Source organism: Bubalus kerabau, chromosome 11, assembly GCF_029407905.1.
Source record: "Bubalus kerabau isolate K-KA32 ecotype Philippines breed swamp buffalo chromosome 11, PCC_UOA_SB_1v2, whole genome shotgun sequence".
Lineage (NCBI taxonomy): Eukaryota > Metazoa > Chordata > Mammalia > Artiodactyla > Bovidae > Bubalus > Bubalus kerabau.
Window position 1 is genome coordinate 50,258,135 of NC_073634.1, and position 20,201 is coordinate 50,278,335.

Below are 20,201 nucleotides of genomic sequence, written 5' to 3' on the forward strand. Positions count from 1 at the left end.
TTGTGCTTTGTCCAGCCCAGCGTTCCTCATGATGTACCCTGCATATAAGTTAAATAAGCAGGGTAACAATATACAGCCTTGACGTACTCCTTTTCCTATTTGGAACCAGTCTGTTCCATGTCCAGTTCTACCTGTTGATTCCTGACCTGCATACAGATTTCTCAAAAGGCAGTTCAGGTGGTCTGGTATTCCCATCTCTTTCATAATTTTCCACAGTTTATTGTGATCCACACAGTCAAAGGCTTTGGCATAGTCAGTAAAGTAGAAATAGATGTTTTCCTGGAACTCTTTTGCTTTTTCGATGATCCAGCGAATGTTGGCAATTTGATCTCTGATTCCTCTGCCTTTTCTAAAACCAGCTTGAACATCAGGAAGTTCACGGTTAACGTATTGCTGAAGCCTGGCTTGAAGAATTTTGAGCATTACTTTCCTAGCATGTGAGCTGAGTGCAATTGTGTGGTAGTTTGAGCATTCTTTGGCATTGCCTTTCTTTGGGATTGGAATGAAAACTGACCTTCTCCAGTCCTGTGGCCACTGCTGAGTTTTCCAAATTTGCTGACATATTGAGTGCAGCATTTTCACAACAGCGTCTTTTAGGATTTGAAATAGCTCAACTGGATTTCCATCACCTCCACTAGCTTTGTTCTTAGTGATACTTCCTAAGGCCCACTTGACTTCACATTCCAGGATATCTGGCTCTAGGTGAATGATCACAGCATCCTGATTATCTGGGTCGTGAAGATCATTTTTGTATAGTTCTTCTGTGTGTTCTTGCCACCTCTTCTTAGTATCTTTTGCTTCTGTTAGGTTCCTACCATTTCTGTCCTTTATTGAGCCCATCTTTGCATGAAATATTCCCTTGGTATCTCTAATTTTCTTGAAGAGATCTCTAGTCTTTCCTATTCTGTTTCCTATGAAAACCATACTGGAGTGTACCTGTGGGCCCCAGGAGAGACAGGTGGTTCTTTTAAATTGCTTTTGGTTGATAAGCTGTGCAACTTCGTATGCTGCTCCAGAGGCCAAAGTACATCAGGCATGAGACCACGGCAGTATTTCCTATGACATGTAATAGGCCCTCCATAAACGTTGTTAAAAGAAGGAAGGACAACTAAGAGCATGAAATCATTAAGCTTGGTTACCAGGCTTCTTGCTCGTAGCAGATCTGAGAAATTGAATGAAAGAAAGAGTGGGATGCTGCTTAAATCAATCTATGTTCCTTAGACCTGAATCATTGATGGTAACTGGCTTAGATAAAATAGGCCTGGAAAGTGCTGCATAAACTGTCCCTTTACTAGAAAATCACATTATCCATTAGCGTAGTAATCACCATAAGAACTCCTATAGTAACCTCTGCTTGAACTCACTTAGTCACAGAACTCTCATTTGGTCTTGTTATGGAACACTCTTGGCTCCTGGTGAACAGAGTTTGAGGAAAACCATACCTGTGGGCCCCAGGAGGGACAGGTGGTTCTTTTAAATTGCTTTTGGTTAATAAGCTGTATAACTTCGTATGCTGCTCCGGAGGCCAAAGTACATCAGGCATGAGGCCACAGCTCTTAGTTCCTGCTAATTCTTTTATTTATTTTTAAAATTATTATTTAATCATTAATTAAGTTGGTAATTATTTAATTATTAATTAATTCGTCAATGTTTAACTATTAATTATTTATATTTATTTTTATTTTTATCCTTTTATTTTTATTATTTATTTGTTTTATTGACATATAATTGATTTACAATGTTGTGTTAATTTCTATGTACAGCAAAGTGATTCAGTTATATATACATATATATATATCCTTTTTCATATTCTTTTCCTATTTGATTTATCACAGGATATTGAATATAATTCCCTATGCTATACAGTGGGACCTTGTGGTTGGTTTATTCATTCTATGTATAATAGTTCACATCTGCTAGTTTTAACCTTCCAATCCATCCCTCCCCCACCCTCCATCCCTTGGCAACCGCAGGTATATTCTCAGTGTCTGTTGTGAGTCTGTTTCTTTTGTGTAGTTAGGTTCATTTGTGTTGTGTTTTAGATTCCACATATAAGTGATATCGTATGATATTTATCTTTGTATGGTTTACCTCATTTAGCATGATAATCTCTAGGTCCATCCATGTTGCTGCAAATGGCATTGTTCCGCTCTTTTTTATGACTGAGTAATATTCCATTGCATATGTGTAGCACATCTTCTTTATTCATTCATAGAATCCTTTTAAAAGTTAGCTTTTATTTTAGGTATTTGGGAACAAGATGATCATTCCTTCCCTGGATGGAGACCTCTTCCAGTGGGACCGGGATCGTGAGAGCATGGAAACAGTTCCGTTTACAGTTGAATCACTTCTCGAGTCGTCTTATAAGTTTGGAGATGATGTTGTCTTGGTTGGAGGAAAGTCTCTCACTACGTATGGACTCAGTGCATATAGTGGAAAGGTGAGTAAAAATGTTCAATTTGTTTGGGGAGAAGTCAGACTAAATAAGAATAGAAGAAATAATTTCTTAAACTGGACTATTACTGGTTGAGGTCTGTTATAATTTTCCCCCAAGGATATCATTTCTTTTGATAAAAGAACTGTGAAGTAGAAAGTGGGGGATATACTATTAAGAGAAACTGAATTTATCCAGAATAACAGAATAAACGACAGAGTCAAACAGCAGAGCCAGGAACAGCAGAAGGAAGAGAAGGAATAACTGGTCTTCTGTGTGTCAGGTGCATTTTTCATGCATCATTTTGAAATCATCACAATATTTCTAATGGTTACATTTAAAAATTTTTATTTGGATAAGGAACGCTCCAAGGATAAATAATAATCCTGATGGTAAGAATAATTGCTACTACTTATTTATTTCTCTAGTTTGAGCCTGTCATGAGAGAATCTAAGAAGCAAGTTCGTGCTCATTTTAGGATGAGAAAATTGAGGGTTTCAAAGGTTCAGAAACTTCCAAGGTCAGATTTGATTTAAATCTGTCTGATGAAAAAGTCATGCTGTTAATGACCTATGCTTTCTCCATTATTAGCTTTTAGGAAATAAACTGACTCTTAAGATTGGGTCTTATAAATCCATTGTTGGGAATAACTAAAAATATGCTTTTTTAGAAAGGTAAAAAATCTCTTTCTAACCCCTGAATACATCAGTACTTGAATATTTGTATATAGACTTGAAAACAAGGAAGAATAGAAAAAAGGTCTTTGATCCTTGAGTTTTTCAAACTTGATGATCCCTTGTCTGAGTGTTCGGCCCATGGGCCCTCCTTGTTCTCGCAAGCTTTTTGCCTTCTCCAGCCACCTGCATCTGTATTGTTCTGAGGAGGCCTTATGGTCCTGTCTCTCCTTCAGTGCTCTCATCTGTAAAGCAGTGGGACTGAACCTGGGCAGCTAGTTTTGTGGTTTGATGTGCTGCTCCAAAATTCTGGTATCCTAGCAGGTACACTTCTTTCTGTGAGGATTTTGGTTACACCATCCAAAGAATTTCCCCTTTCCTTTGAATGAGGATTTGAAAGAGGTACTTGAAAATGCTAACAGCTGTTAGAGAAGGTTTAAATTTTTTAGAACTAAATGCTTCTGTTGTATGGAAACTCCAAGGTGGTTTTTCTTTTTTTTTAGCTCACCTTGGATTTTATTCATGGTATTATTACAAGAGATCACAACTAGCTCTCCATTTCTTCATGGAAATAAGTGCTCACAGTAAGACTGAAGTTGTCTAAATCCTGAAACTTGTTCCCTGAAGTAAATATTCACTGGCACTTCTATGGTTCTGAATGTTTCATTTTAGGAACTGGTGGTAATCTAGCTATTGCTGCTTTTTTTTTCCAGTTTTTTAAAATTTATTTTTTAAAAATTTATTGGAGTATAGTTGATTTACAGTGCTATGTTAGTTTCAGGTATACAGCAAAGTGAATCAGTTATACATATATCCACTCTTTTTTAAGATTCTTTTCCCATATAGGCCACTGTCATCGTTGTTCAGTCGCTAACTGGTGTCCAGCTCTTTGCGACCCCTTGGACTGTAGCTTTCATGGGATTTTCCAGGCAAGAATACTAGAGTGGGTTGCCATTTCCTTCTCCATTGAACCCATGTCTCCTGCTTTGGCAGGCGAATTCTGTACTGCTGAGCCACCAGGGAAGCCCATATAGGCCATTACAGAGTATTGAGTAGAGGCCCCTGTGCTAAACGGTATAGCTGTTGCTTCTTAATCCTTGGGTACTTTTTACACATTTCCTCAATTTCCTTTCACTTTTTATAAATTATCGAGAGTCTTTTACTGTCTCTGATCTCCTGAAATGTGTTCTCTTTACTAATTTTACACCTGTCTTTTCAGGTGAGGTACATCTGTTCAGCTCTGGGTTGTCGCCAGTGGGATAATGATGAAATGGAACAAGAAGAAGACATCTTGCTTCTGCAGCGCACCCAGAAAACTGTGAGAGCCGTTGGACCTCGCAGTGGCAATGAGAAGTGTGTATTTAGATGATGTTGCTGTTGATGTTTAGAAGTACAGTAAGACCAGAGTTCATCGGCTTTTTCTTTGTTGAGATTTTCTGAACTGTTTTTGTTTCCCCAAAAGCATACTACTTTTTAAAGAGAAATGAAGCCCCTCAATTTATCTGTTTATTTAGGCTGTGCTGGGTGTTGGCTGCAGCATACAGGCTTCTCCAGTTGTGATGTGTGGCATGTGGGATCTTAGTTCCCCCACCAGGGGTTGAACCCACATCCCCTGCATCTGAAGGCAGATTCTTTACCACTGGACCATCAGGGAAGTCCCTGTAGCCCCTAAATTTAAAACGGCTTCATGACTATTAATATTAACAAATCTTGAGCTGAACTTCTCACCATGTGCTTTCAGATATGGTAACCAGGAGGAGTCCCATACAATGACTGTATATTAGCTTTGTTATTGTTATTGCTTAGTCGCTCAGTTGTGTTTGAATCTTGGCGACCCCATGGATTGTGGCCCCCCAGGTGTTTCTTTCCATGGGGTTTCCTAGGCAAGAATACTGGAGTGAGTTGCCATTTCCTCCTCCAGGGGATCTTCCCGACTCAGGGATTGAAGCCAAATCTCTGCGTCTCCTGCATTGCAGGAAGATTCTTTACCAGAGTCACCAGGGAAGCCCATATATTAGCTTAGTTTTAGGTTATGATACTTTTCACAGCAACCTCACTGGTCAAAGTTCTTTGAATACAGACAGACAAAGCTGATATGCTTTGCTTTACTTGGGCCTGTTGGACTCTGAAATTCTCTCTGGTAGATAGTTTTGTGGTTTGTCTGACTACCACCTCAATTTTAAAATAATACTTTAATCTATTTTCTTAAAGTGTTAAAGTATAATTTATTTGGTCAAATACTTTTTTGTTTCCTTTTTCAAATAATGTAAATTTTTACATTTAAAATAACGTGATTAGGAGGCAAGAATATACAATGGATTAAAGACAATCTCTTTAACAAGTGGTGCTGGGAAATCTGGTCAACCACTTGTAAAAGAATGAAACTAGAACACTTTCTAACACCATACACAAAAATAAACTCAAAATGGATTAAAGATCTAAACGTAAGACCAGAAACTATAAAACTCCTAGAGGAGAACATAGGCAAAACACTCTCTGACATACATCACAGCAGGATCCTCTATGACCCACCTCCCAGAATATTGGAAATAAAAGCAAAAATAAACAAATGGGACCTAATTAACCTTAAAAGCTTCTGCACATCAAAGGAAACTATTAGCAAGGTGAAAAGACAGCCTTCAGAATGGGAGAAGATAATAGCAAATGAAGCAACTGACAAACAACTAATCTCGAGAATATACAAGCAACTCCTACAGCTCAACTCCAGAAAAATAAATGACCCAATCAAAAAATGGGCCAAAGAACTAAATAGACATTTCTCCAAAGAAGACATACAGATGGCTAACAAACACATGAAAAGATGCTCAACATCACTCATTATCAGAGAAATGCAAATCAAAACCACTATGAGGTACCATTTCACACCAGTCAGAATGGCTGCGATCCAAAAGTCTACAAGTAATAAATGCTGGAGAGGGTGTGGAGAAAAGGGAACCCTCTTACACTGTTGGTGGGAATGCAAACTAGTACAGCCACTATGGAGAACAGTGTGGAGATTCCTTAAAAAACTGGAAATAGACCTGCCTTATGATCCAGCAATCCCACTGCTGGGCATACACACTGAGGAAACCAGAAGGGAAAGAGACACGTGTACCCCAATGTTCATCGCAGCACTGTTTATAATAGCCAGGACATGGAAGCAACCTAGATGTCCATCAGCAGATGAATGGATAAGAAAGCTGTGGTACATATACACAATGGAGTATTACTCAGCCATTAAAAAGAATACATTTGAATCAGTTCTAATGAGGTGGATGAAACTGGAGCCTATTATACAGAGTGAAGTAAGCCAGAAAGAAAAACACCGATACAGTATACTAACACATATATATGGAATTTAGAAAGGTGGTAACAATAACCCTGTGTACGAGACAGCAAAAGAGACACTGATATATAGAACAGTCTTATGGACTCTGTGAGAGAAGGAGAGGGTGGGAAGATTTGGGAGAATGGCATTGAAACATGTAAAATATCATGTATGAAATGAGTTGCCAGTCCAGGTTCGACGCACGATACTGGATGCTTGGGGCTGGTGCACTGGGACGACCCAGAGGGATGGAATGGGGAGGGAGGAGGGAGGAGGGTTCAGGATGGGGAACACATGTATACCTGTGGCGGATTCATTTTGATATTTGGCAAAACTAATACAATTATGTAAAGTTTAAAAATAAAATAAAATTAAAAAAAAAAAATAACGTGATTAGGAACTTCCCTGGTGGTCCAGTGGTTGAGAATCTGCCTTCCAATGTGGGGGGTGGGGATCTGGGATCAATCCCTGACAGGGAACTAAGATCCCACATGCTAGGGCAAATAAGCCCACATGCCACATCTGCTGAGCCCACAAGGCAAAACTAGAGAGAAGCCCGCACACCACAGCAAAGGGTCCTGCTTGCCACAACTAAGACCCAATGCAGCCAAATAAATAAATATTAAAAAACTAAGATAAAATTATGTGATTGGATTAAGATATGCTAGTGGTCATAAATTACATGCTTGAGTTTTTTAAACCTAATGTTTAAATTCTAAATTGCCGTGCAATAAAAAGAATTTGAGAGCCCATGTTTATCTTTTTGAAAGTGAACCAGACTTTGAACCATTCTTTGAGATTTTGTCTAATTTGATGCACAATCATTGTTTCCTGAAAACGTTTCTCAAGTTCAATGAAGAATGTATTCTCTCTTCATTCCCTGGACTGTAAGTCGAGGGCTTTGCTGGCAACCGGAGCTCCTTTATCCTGATGAGATTTTGTTTCCCTAAATGTTGAGTGCTTGTTGGGTGTTCAGCCACCATAGGAGCAGATGTGCAACTTAACAGAATTTGAATTATCAGAATGGGAAGAGTCTGCCGTCTGAGATCCATATTCTTTGAGTATCTACTTTTTAACAGATGTCAGAATTATAGGGCCATTTTATATCTAAGTGTCAAGACCATTATAGTGTCAATAGACATATGATTTTTCTATATGTTAATTATAGAGGAAACATTACTGCTACCACTTTACAGATACGGACACTGAAACTCAGGTAAGGTTAAGGCTAACCAGATCTCAGTCAGAAGAGAACTAAGATTGAAACTGAGGTGTTATGACCTTCAGACTTGGTATTCTGGGTCACATTGCCTTTCAAGGCTCTATTTTCATAAAAATCTAAACTTGATGTATTCATCTTGCCTTTTACATTGGCTTATTGGGATATCCCAATAAGGGTTAATTTCTCTACACTTGAGTGAAATGTTTCCACACTTTAATTAAGAAGTAGGACCGACTGCAAGCTGCATCATTTTGATGTGACTTTGATGTGTTTTGAGAAGATTGTCTTGATTTAGAAATGTGAACATTTGTTAATCTTTGAGAGAAAAATCTATCCCATAGCTGTTGTCAGATCACAGCTCTCAGAACCAGTTTCTAAAGGGGTCAGGACCCAACTTACGCCCTCTTGTGGCTGAAATCAGTATAGTGTGCTCTTTTCCAGAAGATTGTGTGTTAATTGTTCCTTTTCTCATCACCCAAATTTTAGTGTTTGTTTCTTCACTCTACAAGAGTTCTTTATTATTTGGTCCCTTTTTTAAAATGTAAATTTCTAAAACACGCCTTTGTAAATTTAAGGTGGAATTTCAGTGTTGGCCACTTTGAACTTCGGTATATTCCAGACATGGAAACTAGAGCCGGATTTATTGAAAGCACCTTAAAGCCCAGTGGAAACAAAGAACAGTCTAAAATTATTTCAGACGTGGAAGAGCAGGAAGCTGTCATGATGGATACAGTGATAAAGGTCTCCGTTGCGGATTGGAAAGTTATGGCGTTTAATAAGAAGGGAGGACACCTGGAGTGGGAATACCAGGTACCTAGAACCACTGAGAATTTATGACTGTGTTTCTTTCCTTCTCAGTCTGACCAGACATGTTGGGTAAGGGGAGGTGACTGCCATTTTGCAATTTTTCAACTTGTTCTCTGTGCTCTAAGAAATTTGTGATTTTACATCGGTTAGAATGTAAAAGTTGCTCAGTTGTGTTTGACCCCATGGACTATACAGTGACCCCATGGACTATACAGTCCTTGGAATTCTCCAGGCCAGAATACTGGAGTGGGGAGCCTTTCCCTTCTCCAGGGGATCTTCCCAACCCAGGGATCGAATCCAGGTCTCCTGCATTGCAGGTGGATTCTTTACCAGCTGAGCCACAAGGGAAGCCCTCTGTTAGAATGTGGCTATTATGAAAAAGACAGAAGATAGCAAGTGTGGGTGAGGTGAACAGGTTATAGCAGCATTTCTTTGAGCTAGATGTTATGGGAAACAGCATGGAGGATCCTTATAATATTAAACAGAAGTGAAGAGTTGATCTTAAATGTTCTTAAAACACACATACAAAGTAACTATGAAATGATGGCTATATCAGCTTGATTGTGCTAATTATTTCACAGTGTGTACATGTACCAAAATATCATACTCTATACGATAAATGGCTTCCCAGGTAGCTCAGTGGTATAGACCCGTCTGCCATGCAGAAGACACAGATTCAATCCCTGGGTCGGGAAGATCCTAGAGAAGATCCTGGGTCTAGGAAGATCTGCCTAGAGAAGGAAATGGCAACCCCCACCAGTATTCTTGCCTGGGAAATTCTGTGGAGAGAGAATCCTGGCAGGCTATAGCCCATGGGGTCACAAAAGAGTTGGACATGACTTAGCAACTAAACAACAATATCATAAGTACATACATTTTTATTTGTCAGTTATACCTCAGTAAAGCTGAACAACAACAAAAAAGCTGGAAAATGAAAACTTTTTAAATAAATCTGTGTCTTTAAATGGTATTTCATGAGTTGGGATACATATAAATACTGCTTGTAGATATCTAAATTTTCTTTTCCTTTTTTGTTATTGTTTGTTTAGTTTTGTACTCCCATTGCATCTGCCTGGTTGGTTAAGGATGGCAAAGTCATTCCCATCAGTCTTTTTGATGATACAAGTTACACGCCCAATGATGGAGTTTTAGAAGATGAAGAAGATATTGTAGAAGCCGCCCGGGGAGCCACAGAAAACAGTGTTTACTTGGGTGAGTGGATGTCTCTTATCTCGAGATAGTACATGTTGAATCCAGGTTTTATTTCTACATGGTCTCTCCCTACTTCAGGTGTGCCTATAGTAGTTTTAATTCCTTAGTACATTCTCTGGCCTTAAGATTTATACTTTGATTTCTGTTCTGCAGTGTTTTCTCATTCTTTCAGTTCTGAAACTTCTAATTGCCATAGTGTATTCTTTTTCTCAGAGACCTTTATTTAAAATGCTTAAAAATGTTGCCATTATATAGCATGGTTTCATGTTACTTATGTATCCTCAAAGTCTAAAACTTTTTACATTTGTATCTCTATCAACTTGCACCCTCTTAAAGATTATATTTAGTTTTTTCTATACATCTATACAGCTTATCTGAAAAATCAAAACAAAATTCTTGTGTGCTACTGGGCAATTGAAAGCCTTTAATATAATACATTTTGAAAACCCTAAAATCTAATTATTTGAACTAATTTTGTGGCCAAATACTCATAAAATTCTTTTAGCGCTATCAATGTGCTACCCACCCCTCAATCTCAGTGAAATGCAAGAATTTGAAAGAGTAACACGTCACACACATGATATGACAGTATTTAATTGAATTGTTAGTATCTTGTGAACGATAGGTGTTTAGGTTTTCTTAAAGAAAAGGTTACTTCATCTAAGCTATTAGTTTCCTAAAAGTACAATTATTTCTTTCAGTTTTCCTGCCAGAGGGGTTTTCCAGTTTTTACCAAAGATTATTCAGTGAGAACATTGTAACGTGTACATAACTTTCCTGCCCTGTTTTTGTTGAATAACCTTTGGGTCAAATTTGAGTGCTTCGCTCATGAGTCTTTGAAAAGAGCTGTGTAGCACATGAATAAATAACTGAAATTCGTCTAATTTTATTAAATCAAAATGAACCTTTTTGGAAAAAAAAAATCATTGGCACTTGATTCTAAATGTAATTGACAGGGTTCTGGTTGATTTAGGAATGTACAGAGGCCAGCTGTATCTGCAGTCATCAGTCAGAATTTCAGAAAAGTTTCCTACGAGCCCCAAGGCCTTGGAATCTGTCAATAGTGAAAATGCTATTATTCCTTTGCCAACCATCAAATGGAAACCTCTAATTCGTAAGTGAACTGTGAACTTTTATAAATGTTATTAAAATGTTCAGAGGCCTGATCATGACTGTCTTTGCCCTAGTTTTGAGTATCACAAGGATCACAACTATTATATACTCTGTACTGTCTAATGGCCCTCCTAATGGCTCAGCAGGTAAAGAACCCGCCTGCCAATGCAGAAACAGGTTCTCTCCCTGAGTCGGGAAAATCCCCTGGAGGAGGAAATGGCTACCCACTCCAGTATTCTTGCCTGGAGAACCCCATGGATAGAGGAGCCTGGTGGGCTACAGTCCTTGGGATCGCAAAGAGTAGGACACGACTGAGCACACATGCTCGTACTTTCTAATAAATGGGGAAGGTATTTCAGAAGTTAATGAATTTTAATTATCATTTACAACATTATTTCATCGAAGCAACAGCTGCTTCTGTAGAAATCAGTGTTAATAAAATGTTTCTCTAGACAGGTTAGAAAAATTTTTAATCATTCTCTGACCATGCCTTGGTATCATTTAGTTTATATTTATGTTAAGAATATTTGTGAAACATTATCTGGCTATCACATCATATTCTTTGAGACCCTCAAATGAATTGAATTCAAATATTAAGCCATCTGTTTTCTTCGGCTGTCTTTCTGTACCTTGTATATGTTTTTTTGTCACATACACCACATCAGATTTTAATGACTTGTATAAATGATTCATCTTCTCTACAAGACTGCTTTTCAAGGGAAAAAACCTTGGGCCATTGTTTGACTAACGTATTTAAACTGAACTGTGGTTGAATATCTGTGTTTTGAATGAATGAGGCATACACATTTTCATTAAAATCATAACAGTGAAGATTTCACCGTTTTCTTTTAGATTCTCCTTCTAGAACTCCTGTCTTGGTGGGCTCTGATGAATTTGACAAATGTCTTAGTAATGATAAGTTTTCTCACGAAGAGTACAGTAACGGTGCACTTTCAATCTTGCAGTATCCTTACGGTAAGTGTGATTACCTTTGAACTGAAGATGGTGTCTGACTCTTCTGTTTATTTTAGTTTATTAATTTGAAATTTAATTAATAGAATTCAAATGCAGGGTAATCAGTTGAAGGGCAAAAAATAAAATATCTTGAGAAGCAAAAGTTGTATATGATGGCCAAGGTTCCAGAGACTGTTTGCAGGGGTTTTGTCACATGCTAGATTGGACACACCTAACTTACCTATGTCTCTATTCCTTCATCTGTAAAACAAAGATATAATAATCCTGTGTATATCTACTTATCAAATTGTTCTAAGGTCTAAATGAGATAATGTAGTGTTTTTTTTTGTTTTGACGTGTACACAGTGCTATATTTATTTATTTTAAAAAACGTATTTGTTTTTGGCTGCACTGGGTCCTCGTTGCTGCATGTGGGCTTTCTTTGGTTATACAGAGCAGGGGCCTCCCACCATGAGTACGCAAGGGCTTCTCATTGTGTTGGCTTCTCTTGTTGCAGGGCACAGGCTCTAGGGCACGAGGGCTTCAACAGTTCTGGTGCCCTGGCTCATTAGTTGTGGCTTGTGGGACCTAAGGCATACAGGCTTCAGTAATTTGTGGCTCAATGGTTGTGACTCAACAGGCTCTGGAACACAGTTGTGGCACATGCGCTTAGGTACCCCTCAGCATGTGGAATCTTCCCAGACCAGGGATTGAACCCATGTCCCCTGCACTGGCAGGTGGATTCTTATCCACTGCTCCACCAGGGAAATCCAATAATGCTTAGTCTTAATTAGCACCAAGTCTGGCAAATAGTAAATGTTCAGTAAGCATTAGTTCTTGTTATTACCTCTTATTTAATGATCAGCTTATATAATATAGTCTATGTAATATCTGTATAGTGAAAATAGATATTTCCCATAAGAGCTATGTGAAAATGCTATACAATGGGATTATTTTAATTTTGTTTTAAGACAAAGAAAATTAGCTTGGAAGTCGAAAATAGGTGAAATTTGGCATGCAACACATTCCTATTTATTTAGGAAAGTGAAAGTAAAGTCGCTCAGTCGTGTCTGACTCTTTGTGACCTCATGGACTGTAGCCTACCAGGTTCCTCTGTCCATGGGATTTTTCAGGCAAGAATACTAGAGTGGGTTGCCATTTCCTTCTCCAGGAGATCTTCCCGACCCAGGGATTGAACCCAGGTCTCCTGCATTGTAGGCAGACACTTTACCATCTGAGCCACCGGGAAAGCTGGATATATTCAGATATGAAAGTTGAACATCTTTTAAACAGTTGAACATTAAAAAAAAAAAAATCCTCGAATCTGTATTAGACAAAAACATAGGCTCCTCGTCAGTTAGTTACCCTAGATGGTAGAACTGGGAAGTTATTGTAGAATTTAAATTGATTTAGTTAAAAAACAACAACAACAAGGTGCTAAAGTCTGTTATTGATCAACATAGAATGTAAAAGAGAACTGTGTAATCTGCCCACACTGTGTAAAACAGAAGTTAAAAAGAAAAGCTGCTTTCTAGGACAGACTCATTTTGACAGCCTGAAATGAACCAGAGAGCACAGTGGAAATGTTTTCCTTTCCTTGTGAAGAATGAATCATGCTAAAATTTGGTATTTTGTTGGGGCTAAATGGAAGGAAAGTTTAAAATCCTCGAAGGAAGTTTGAATACTAATTTTATTTTCCACTTAAAGGATTGAATTATTAATGAGATAATGAATAAGAGTTGTTTTTTTTAGTCTTATTATTATTCAGTAGAAAGAAAATGTATGGTGTTATGGAATAAAGAAAAATATATCTGTGTAGAAGGAAGAAAAAGCACAGTAAATGAGGCTGTGGAAATGTGCTAAAGAAGAGATGAAACTTTAAAAAAAGGAATTGAAAGTGTTATAAGTCATAGGAAATTAGATAATTATTAGCAATTAATGGTGGAACCATATTGGTATATCTTTTTAAAGAAACCCACTTCTAATGTTTATTTTTTTGAAGATAATGGTTATTATCTGCCATACTATAAGAGGGAAAGAAACAAACGGAGCACGCAGATCACAGTCAGATTTCTTGACAACCCGAATTACAAGAACATCCGCAAGAAGGACCCTGTTCTTCTCTTACACTGGTGGAAAGAAATAGTTGGAACCATCGTGTTTTGTATTGTAGCAACAACTTTCATTGTACGCAGACTCTTCCATCCTCATCCTCACAGAGTAAGACATTTTTTAGAATCTCATTTATTTCAAAGTGTTGGGACTATAGAAAACTTTGTGTGTGTGCATGTGTGTGCGCGTGTGCACGCGCCCATGTGCTGGGCAAGGGGTACATTTCCTTAAATTTCACCCTAAAATCACTGTTGCCTATACTTTTGTTTCCATGTGCTTGTCACCCCTGCTTCACTCTTCAACCCTGGCTCCACCCTGATCATTTCCCTTCCCTTTGACAAAGAAAATGCTGTTGTTTTGTGTTCTTCTAATACATTTTCTCAGTATTGTTTGTTCTTCCATGTTATTTTACAGCCTAATATTGTTAGCTAACTTCAGTTCAGCTTTTGTACTGAGAGTGATTTTTTTCCCCCACCTCTTCAGCAAAGGAAGGAATCTGAAACTCAGTGTCAAACTGAAAATAAATATGATGCTGTCAGTGGAGAAGCTAATGACAGTAGCTGGAATGACATAAAAAATTCTGGATACGTGTCACGGTAAGAGTCTTATGCTAAAGTGTGTGTGTGCTGTAGCTTCTGCTGTCAACTGTTCAAATCCAGAAAGGAATAGCCCTAGATATAGAGAACAAATGGATTGCCAGAATGGAGAGGAGTGGGACTGGTGAGCGAAATAGATGAAGACTAGAGTAGTTGTTCATTTGACACGTGCTCTAAACCTCCAGTTATATGGTAAGTCACAGGGATATAAGAGACAGTGTAAGGAATATGGTTAATGATACTGCAATAACTGTCTATGGAAACAGATGATCACTAGACTTACCGTGGTGATCATTTTATATTGTATACAAATGCCAAATCGTTATATAGTGCACCTGAAACTTACATATTATATGCCAACTCTATTTCGATTAAAAAAGAAGAAACAACCTCTAAACTAAGATCTTGTTTAACTTTTTTTTTCTTTTTAATGTATGTGTACTAAGTCACTTCAGTCATGTCCAACTCTTTTTGACCTTGTGGACTGTGGCCCATCAGGCTTCTCTGTCCTTGGGATTCTCCAGGCAAGAATACTGGAGTGGGTTGCCATGCCCTCCTTCAGGGGATTTTCCAGACCCAGGGATCAAACCCTATTCTCTTATGTCTCCTTCATTGGCAGGCGAGTTCTTTACCACTAGCACCACCTGGGAAGCCCTGAAACAGACTTATCCTTCAAATGACTTAAACTCATTCAAAGTGGCATATAAGACGGATAGAAGTATAGTGTTACAAAAGTTTAGAATTACAGCCACCAATTACATCTCAGTAAAACTGAAATTAAAAAAAGAATTATGGTCACCAAATTGAGTTGTTATTCAGGTAACTTAGTTATTGAGGGTTTACCATGTACTGGGCTTGACATTAATAATTGATAATTATTACATTACTAAAATATGATATAAATAATAATGTTAATTATTATATTATTAGAGTATGATATAAATCTCCTGTGTTACTTAATCCTCAGTTATTTATCTTATCCTTATTCTGTCTAAAATAAAAAGCAGAAAAATGGGAGAAATACACCAATAGAATAGATTATTGTTAAAAGCAGAAAAAAGAGATTGGTTACTTAAAAAGCAGCCAATTCAAATAATTTGAAAGTAAAATATAAGTAGAGAATCTGTTAGCAGGTCTGTCAGGTGTACAGATTTTAATGCTTTGTGGGACTAGAAATGGTGCTATGGTTCGGTTTTCTTATTCCATGGATTATTGCTACATTTCCCCTTGGTTTTGATATTGTGCCTAGCACTTCCGTAATGTGGGGACAAGGGGAAGTTCTGTATGAAACTTATTGCTTAATATCCAGGATAACCACAGCTTTATGACAGAAAAGACTGATAATTACAACTAAAATGTGTGTTATTTTGATCATCTGTGGGTTTATCTAAGCTGCATTCATACTGTATCCTCAAAAATTGAGAATTGACTGTAATCAGTATGTTCTAGCAAAATGTACTGGGTGACCAGCAAGTGGGAAAGGCTTTAATACCCTTGCTAATAGAGATGCTGACTTACATGTCAGTGGCCAACACCACCAGCAGGCAGGGAGGGAGAGGAGACGGGCCCACCAGCTTCACGGACAATTCACTACCCGAGCCATTCATTGTTCATTCAACATCTATGCTGAGGAACTGGGTACAGGACAGTAGCTCAGGCTCTGGGGGAAATATCAATAAACCGGACTGGGCTTATCACCTGGAGGAGCTTAAAGTCTGTGGAGGAAGGTGATACTAGATAAAACATAAACATATAAGAAAAAAAACCATGAGCTAAGTGACTAATCCTGACCGTGATGATTCAAGAAGGTGTCATAAATGAGGTCACATTTTAATTAAACCATAAATCATGAGTAAGTGACAGGTAGAGATGGAGGGTGAGTGGGGTATGATGAATAAGCATATATTTGTAAGGCTGTTCTGAAGAGAATTGGAATAATGTACTCTAAAACTGAATCAGGCTTAATTTTCCTTTCATTTTATTCAATATGAAGAGAATGCTGGTTGTTTTTAAAATACCGGAGCTCTGTGTTTGTTGAGTGCCTGGTGTTTATTGAGTGCCTACTATGTTCTAAGCATCATTAACAGCATGAACTCTGGATTTAGTCATGAATTTAAGTCCTAAGTTGGGACCTGAGTCAAAGTGATACTTAGGTTTATAGAGTCTGTAATCATGTATAGGATATGATTTTATATATATATTAATACATATATATATAAAATAAATATATCTCTTTTTCAAAAGATATATCCATTTTCATATTAGTGTTTTCTTTAATGTAGGAAGATAATTCAGTTGGCCCTCCAGGAGGAGGACGTGAACTTCTGGGGCTTTTGCAGTTGGGGAGATGGATTTGTACTGAAGTACCTTGAGTAGCTATTTTTAGGTATACAGATTATTACTCTTCATTCTCTGGACAGTAATTGGCCCATGGAGGGTTGGGATATATTGTCTCTCCTCCTAACACCACGCTCTAACCAGCTGAGCCAACTGCTAAATTAATATGAGTGTGCAAGTCATAAAGTAATAAACTTAGCCTTATAAGGGACACCAAAGGTAATGTAGTTCAACTCTCCTTTCCGTGGCTGGAAGAATATCTTCCACAGCACACATGCATGCATTCATTTACTTATTAATTCATGCATTATTTGATTGATATTTGTTAGACCTTCTATTTGCCAAGTAAAGCTAGACTATGGAAATACAAAGAGAAAAAAGAATGCTTTCCTGCAGTCAAGGCTGTTAGTCGCTCAGTCATGTCCAACTCTTTGCAACCCCATGGACTATAGCCTGTCAAGCTCCTCTGTCCATGGGATTCTCCAGGCAAGAATACTGAAGTGGGTTGCCATTGCCTTCTCCAGGGGATCTTCCTGACCCAGGGATTGAATTAGGTCTCCTGCATCGCAGGCAGTTTCTTTACTGTTTGAGCCACCAGGTAGTCAAGTCCCCTACAGATTAGTGGCAGTGGAGAGAGAAAGCTGCATGTAAATAACTGCAAAATAGTAAGACTTAATTTAAATATTCCATGTACTGTGTGCAAAGTGCTATAAGATCATTAAGATAGGGGTCTAGGAAGGCCTTACAGAGGTGGTAAAATGAGCAGAATGAATGAAGAATAGAATTTTATGAAGTCCAGATAAGTTCCCATTGGAGCCAATAGTGGAAGCAAAAGCCCTCAAGTTTGAGAAAACCTGGTGCAAGCTGACTGGAATATACAGAGCAGAGAAGCAAGGCCAGACATTAATGGGGAAATAGGCTACAAAGTGGAGGTCTGCCTGTAAGTGCCAGATGGTGAGTTAGCTTCTGTCCAAATACCTTTGGTGATGAGCACACTGTCTCCTGAGGCATCTTAGCAAATTTCAGATAGCTTTGGTTCCTAGAGAAATTTCTGGATAAAAATGTACTTAAGGGACTTCCTTGGCAGTCCATGGTTAAGACTGCATGCTTCCACTGCAGGGGGCATGGATTTGATCCGTGGTCACGGAACTAAGATCCCACATGCTGCATGGTGCAGCAAAAAAAAAAAGTTACTTAAATATAATAGGACTGATTAAATCTTTTCCATAAAATATACAGGCACTGACATAAGAGTAAAATACATTTTCTACTTGAGTACAGAATGCCACAGGAGATAAAAGGTTACAGAATTAAGGATTAATTATTTTGATGGATGATGGAAAGTTTTGGATAGGACAGACGAGTTTTAAAATTGCTGTGAAAAGACAGCCTTCAGAATGGGAGAAAATAATAGCAAACGAAGCAACTGACAAAGAATTAATCTCAAAGATATACAAGCAGCTCCTGAATCTCAATTCCAGAAAAATGAACGACCCAGTCAAAAAATGGGCCAAAGAACTAAATAGACATTTCTCCAAAGAAGACATACAGATGGCTAACAAACACATGAAAAGATGCTCAACATCACTCATTATCAAAGAAATACAAATCAAAACCACAATATTGTACCATCTCACGCTAGTCAGAATGGCTGCTATCAAAAAGTCTACAAACAATAAATGCTGCAGAGGGTGTGGAGAAAAGGGAAGCCTCTTACACTGTTGGTGGGAATGCAAACTAGTACAGCCACTATGGAGAATACTGTGGGTATTCCTTAAAAAACTGGAAATAGAACTGCCATATGACCCAGCAATCCCACTGCTGGGCATACACACTGAGGAAACCAGAAGGGAAAGAGACACGTGTACCCCAATGTTCATCGCAGCACTGTTTACAATAGCCAGGACATGGAAGCAACTTAGATGTCCATTGGCAAACGAGTGGATAAGAAAGCTGTGGTACATATACACAATGGAATATTACTCAGCTATTAAAAAAGAATACATTTGAATCAGTTCTAATGAGGTGGATGAAACTGGAGCCTATTATACAGAGTGAAGTAAGTTAGAAAGAAAAACACCAATACAGTATACTAACGCATATATATGGAATTTAGAAAGATGGTAACGATGACCCTATATTTGAGACAGCAAAAGAGACAGATGTATAGAACAGTCTTTTGGACTCTGCAGGAGAAGGCGAGGGTGGGATGATTTGAGAGAATAGTATTGAAATATGTATATTATTATATGTGAAATAGTTTTGAGTCCAGGTTCGATGCATGAGACAGGGTGCTCAGGGCTGGTGCACTGGGATGACCCTGAGGGATGGGATGGGGAGAAAGGTGGGAGGGGGGTTGGGGAACACATGTACACCCATGGCTGATTCATGGTAATGTATGGCAAAAACCACTACAATATTCTAAAGTAATTAGCCTCCAATTAAAATAAATAAGAAAAAAAAAATTGCTGTAAGAATAAATGATTAACAAGTGATTCCCCATGAAGCAGAAGCTTTTTAACTTTTTATAAATTTCCCAAGGAAAAAATTAAAATGTGTTTGCTTCATTTATACAAATAGAAAAGCAAAGAAAGCTAAATAAGAGTTTATTTACAGTCTATTAAGATAATTTCTAGGAGATTTAGTTTATACAAAGCAAAATTTAAAACTATTACAAACTTTTAGAAATTTACTTTTTTTTTTTTTTTTTTTAGGTATCTAACAGACTTTGAACCAATTCAGTGCATGGGCCGTGGGGGGTTTGGAGTTGTCTTTGAAGCTAGAAACAAGGTTGATGACTGCAATTATGCTATCAAGAGAATCCGTCTCCCCAACAGGTAATGGATGGTACTTTTAGTAAACTTGGAGTTGGAACTATATTATCTAATCTCAAAGGCAATATGTCCTTCTTACTGTACTCCATAGAGACTACAGAAAACATAGTTTCTGAATCTTATATCCTAAGTGCCACCAGGTATTCAGCTCTTTTAAAAATGTCCTTTACTCTGACTGCTTTGTATCCTCTTAAAAAATGTGCCCTGTTTTTGATTCTTAACAACTCAGGGCATTCCCACAGTGAATTTTTGATAACTACAAACTTCTAATACATATCACCATTGAAACATAATCTATATTTATTGTGGAAAATAAGAAATAGTGTTAAAACAAAGACCAATCCATGTCTGCTCTACCCAGTAATAAAGACTTTTAACATTTTAGGGTATTTTCTTTTGATTTTTTTACTGGTCATAAATTTACCTCATTGGTAGCACAGTTATCAATATAATACAGTTTATCTATTGCTTCCTTTGTTGTGTGCTCAGTATTTTCCTTGCAATTAAGGATTTGTTATTGAAATGCTAAAATATTTTGAAGATATTTTATGACTGGATAATAGTCCAGTGAATACTTG

The 20,201-nt window shown here is 37.8% G+C and overlaps 1 protein-coding gene across 3 annotated transcripts in view; it reads left to right on the forward strand.

The window, feature by feature from the left end:
- The window catches only part of EIF2AK3 (eukaryotic translation initiation factor 2 alpha kinase 3), an 82,828-nt gene that overhangs the window by 39,344 nt on the left and 23,283 nt on the right, over positions 1–20,201 (forward strand). For 2 of the 3 annotated variants that reach the window (XM_055540282.1, XM_055540284.1), the window contains exons 3-11: positions 2,246–2,440; positions 4,328–4,461; positions 8,234–8,468; positions 9,515–9,677; positions 10,651–10,791; positions 11,643–11,765; positions 13,747–13,964; positions 14,340–14,452; positions 19,504–19,626. In XM_055540282.1, coding sequence (XP_055396257.1) covers positions 2,246–2,440; positions 4,328–4,461; positions 8,234–8,468; positions 9,515–9,677; positions 10,651–10,791; positions 11,643–11,765; positions 13,747–13,964; positions 14,340–14,452; positions 19,504–19,626 — 1,445 coding nt within the window. The remainder of the gene's footprint in view (positions 1–2,245; positions 2,441–4,327; positions 4,462–8,233; positions 8,469–9,514; positions 9,678–10,650; positions 10,792–11,642; positions 11,766–13,746; positions 13,965–14,339; positions 14,453–19,503; positions 19,627–20,201) is intronic. The other variant, XM_055540283.1, reaches the window with a different exon arrangement.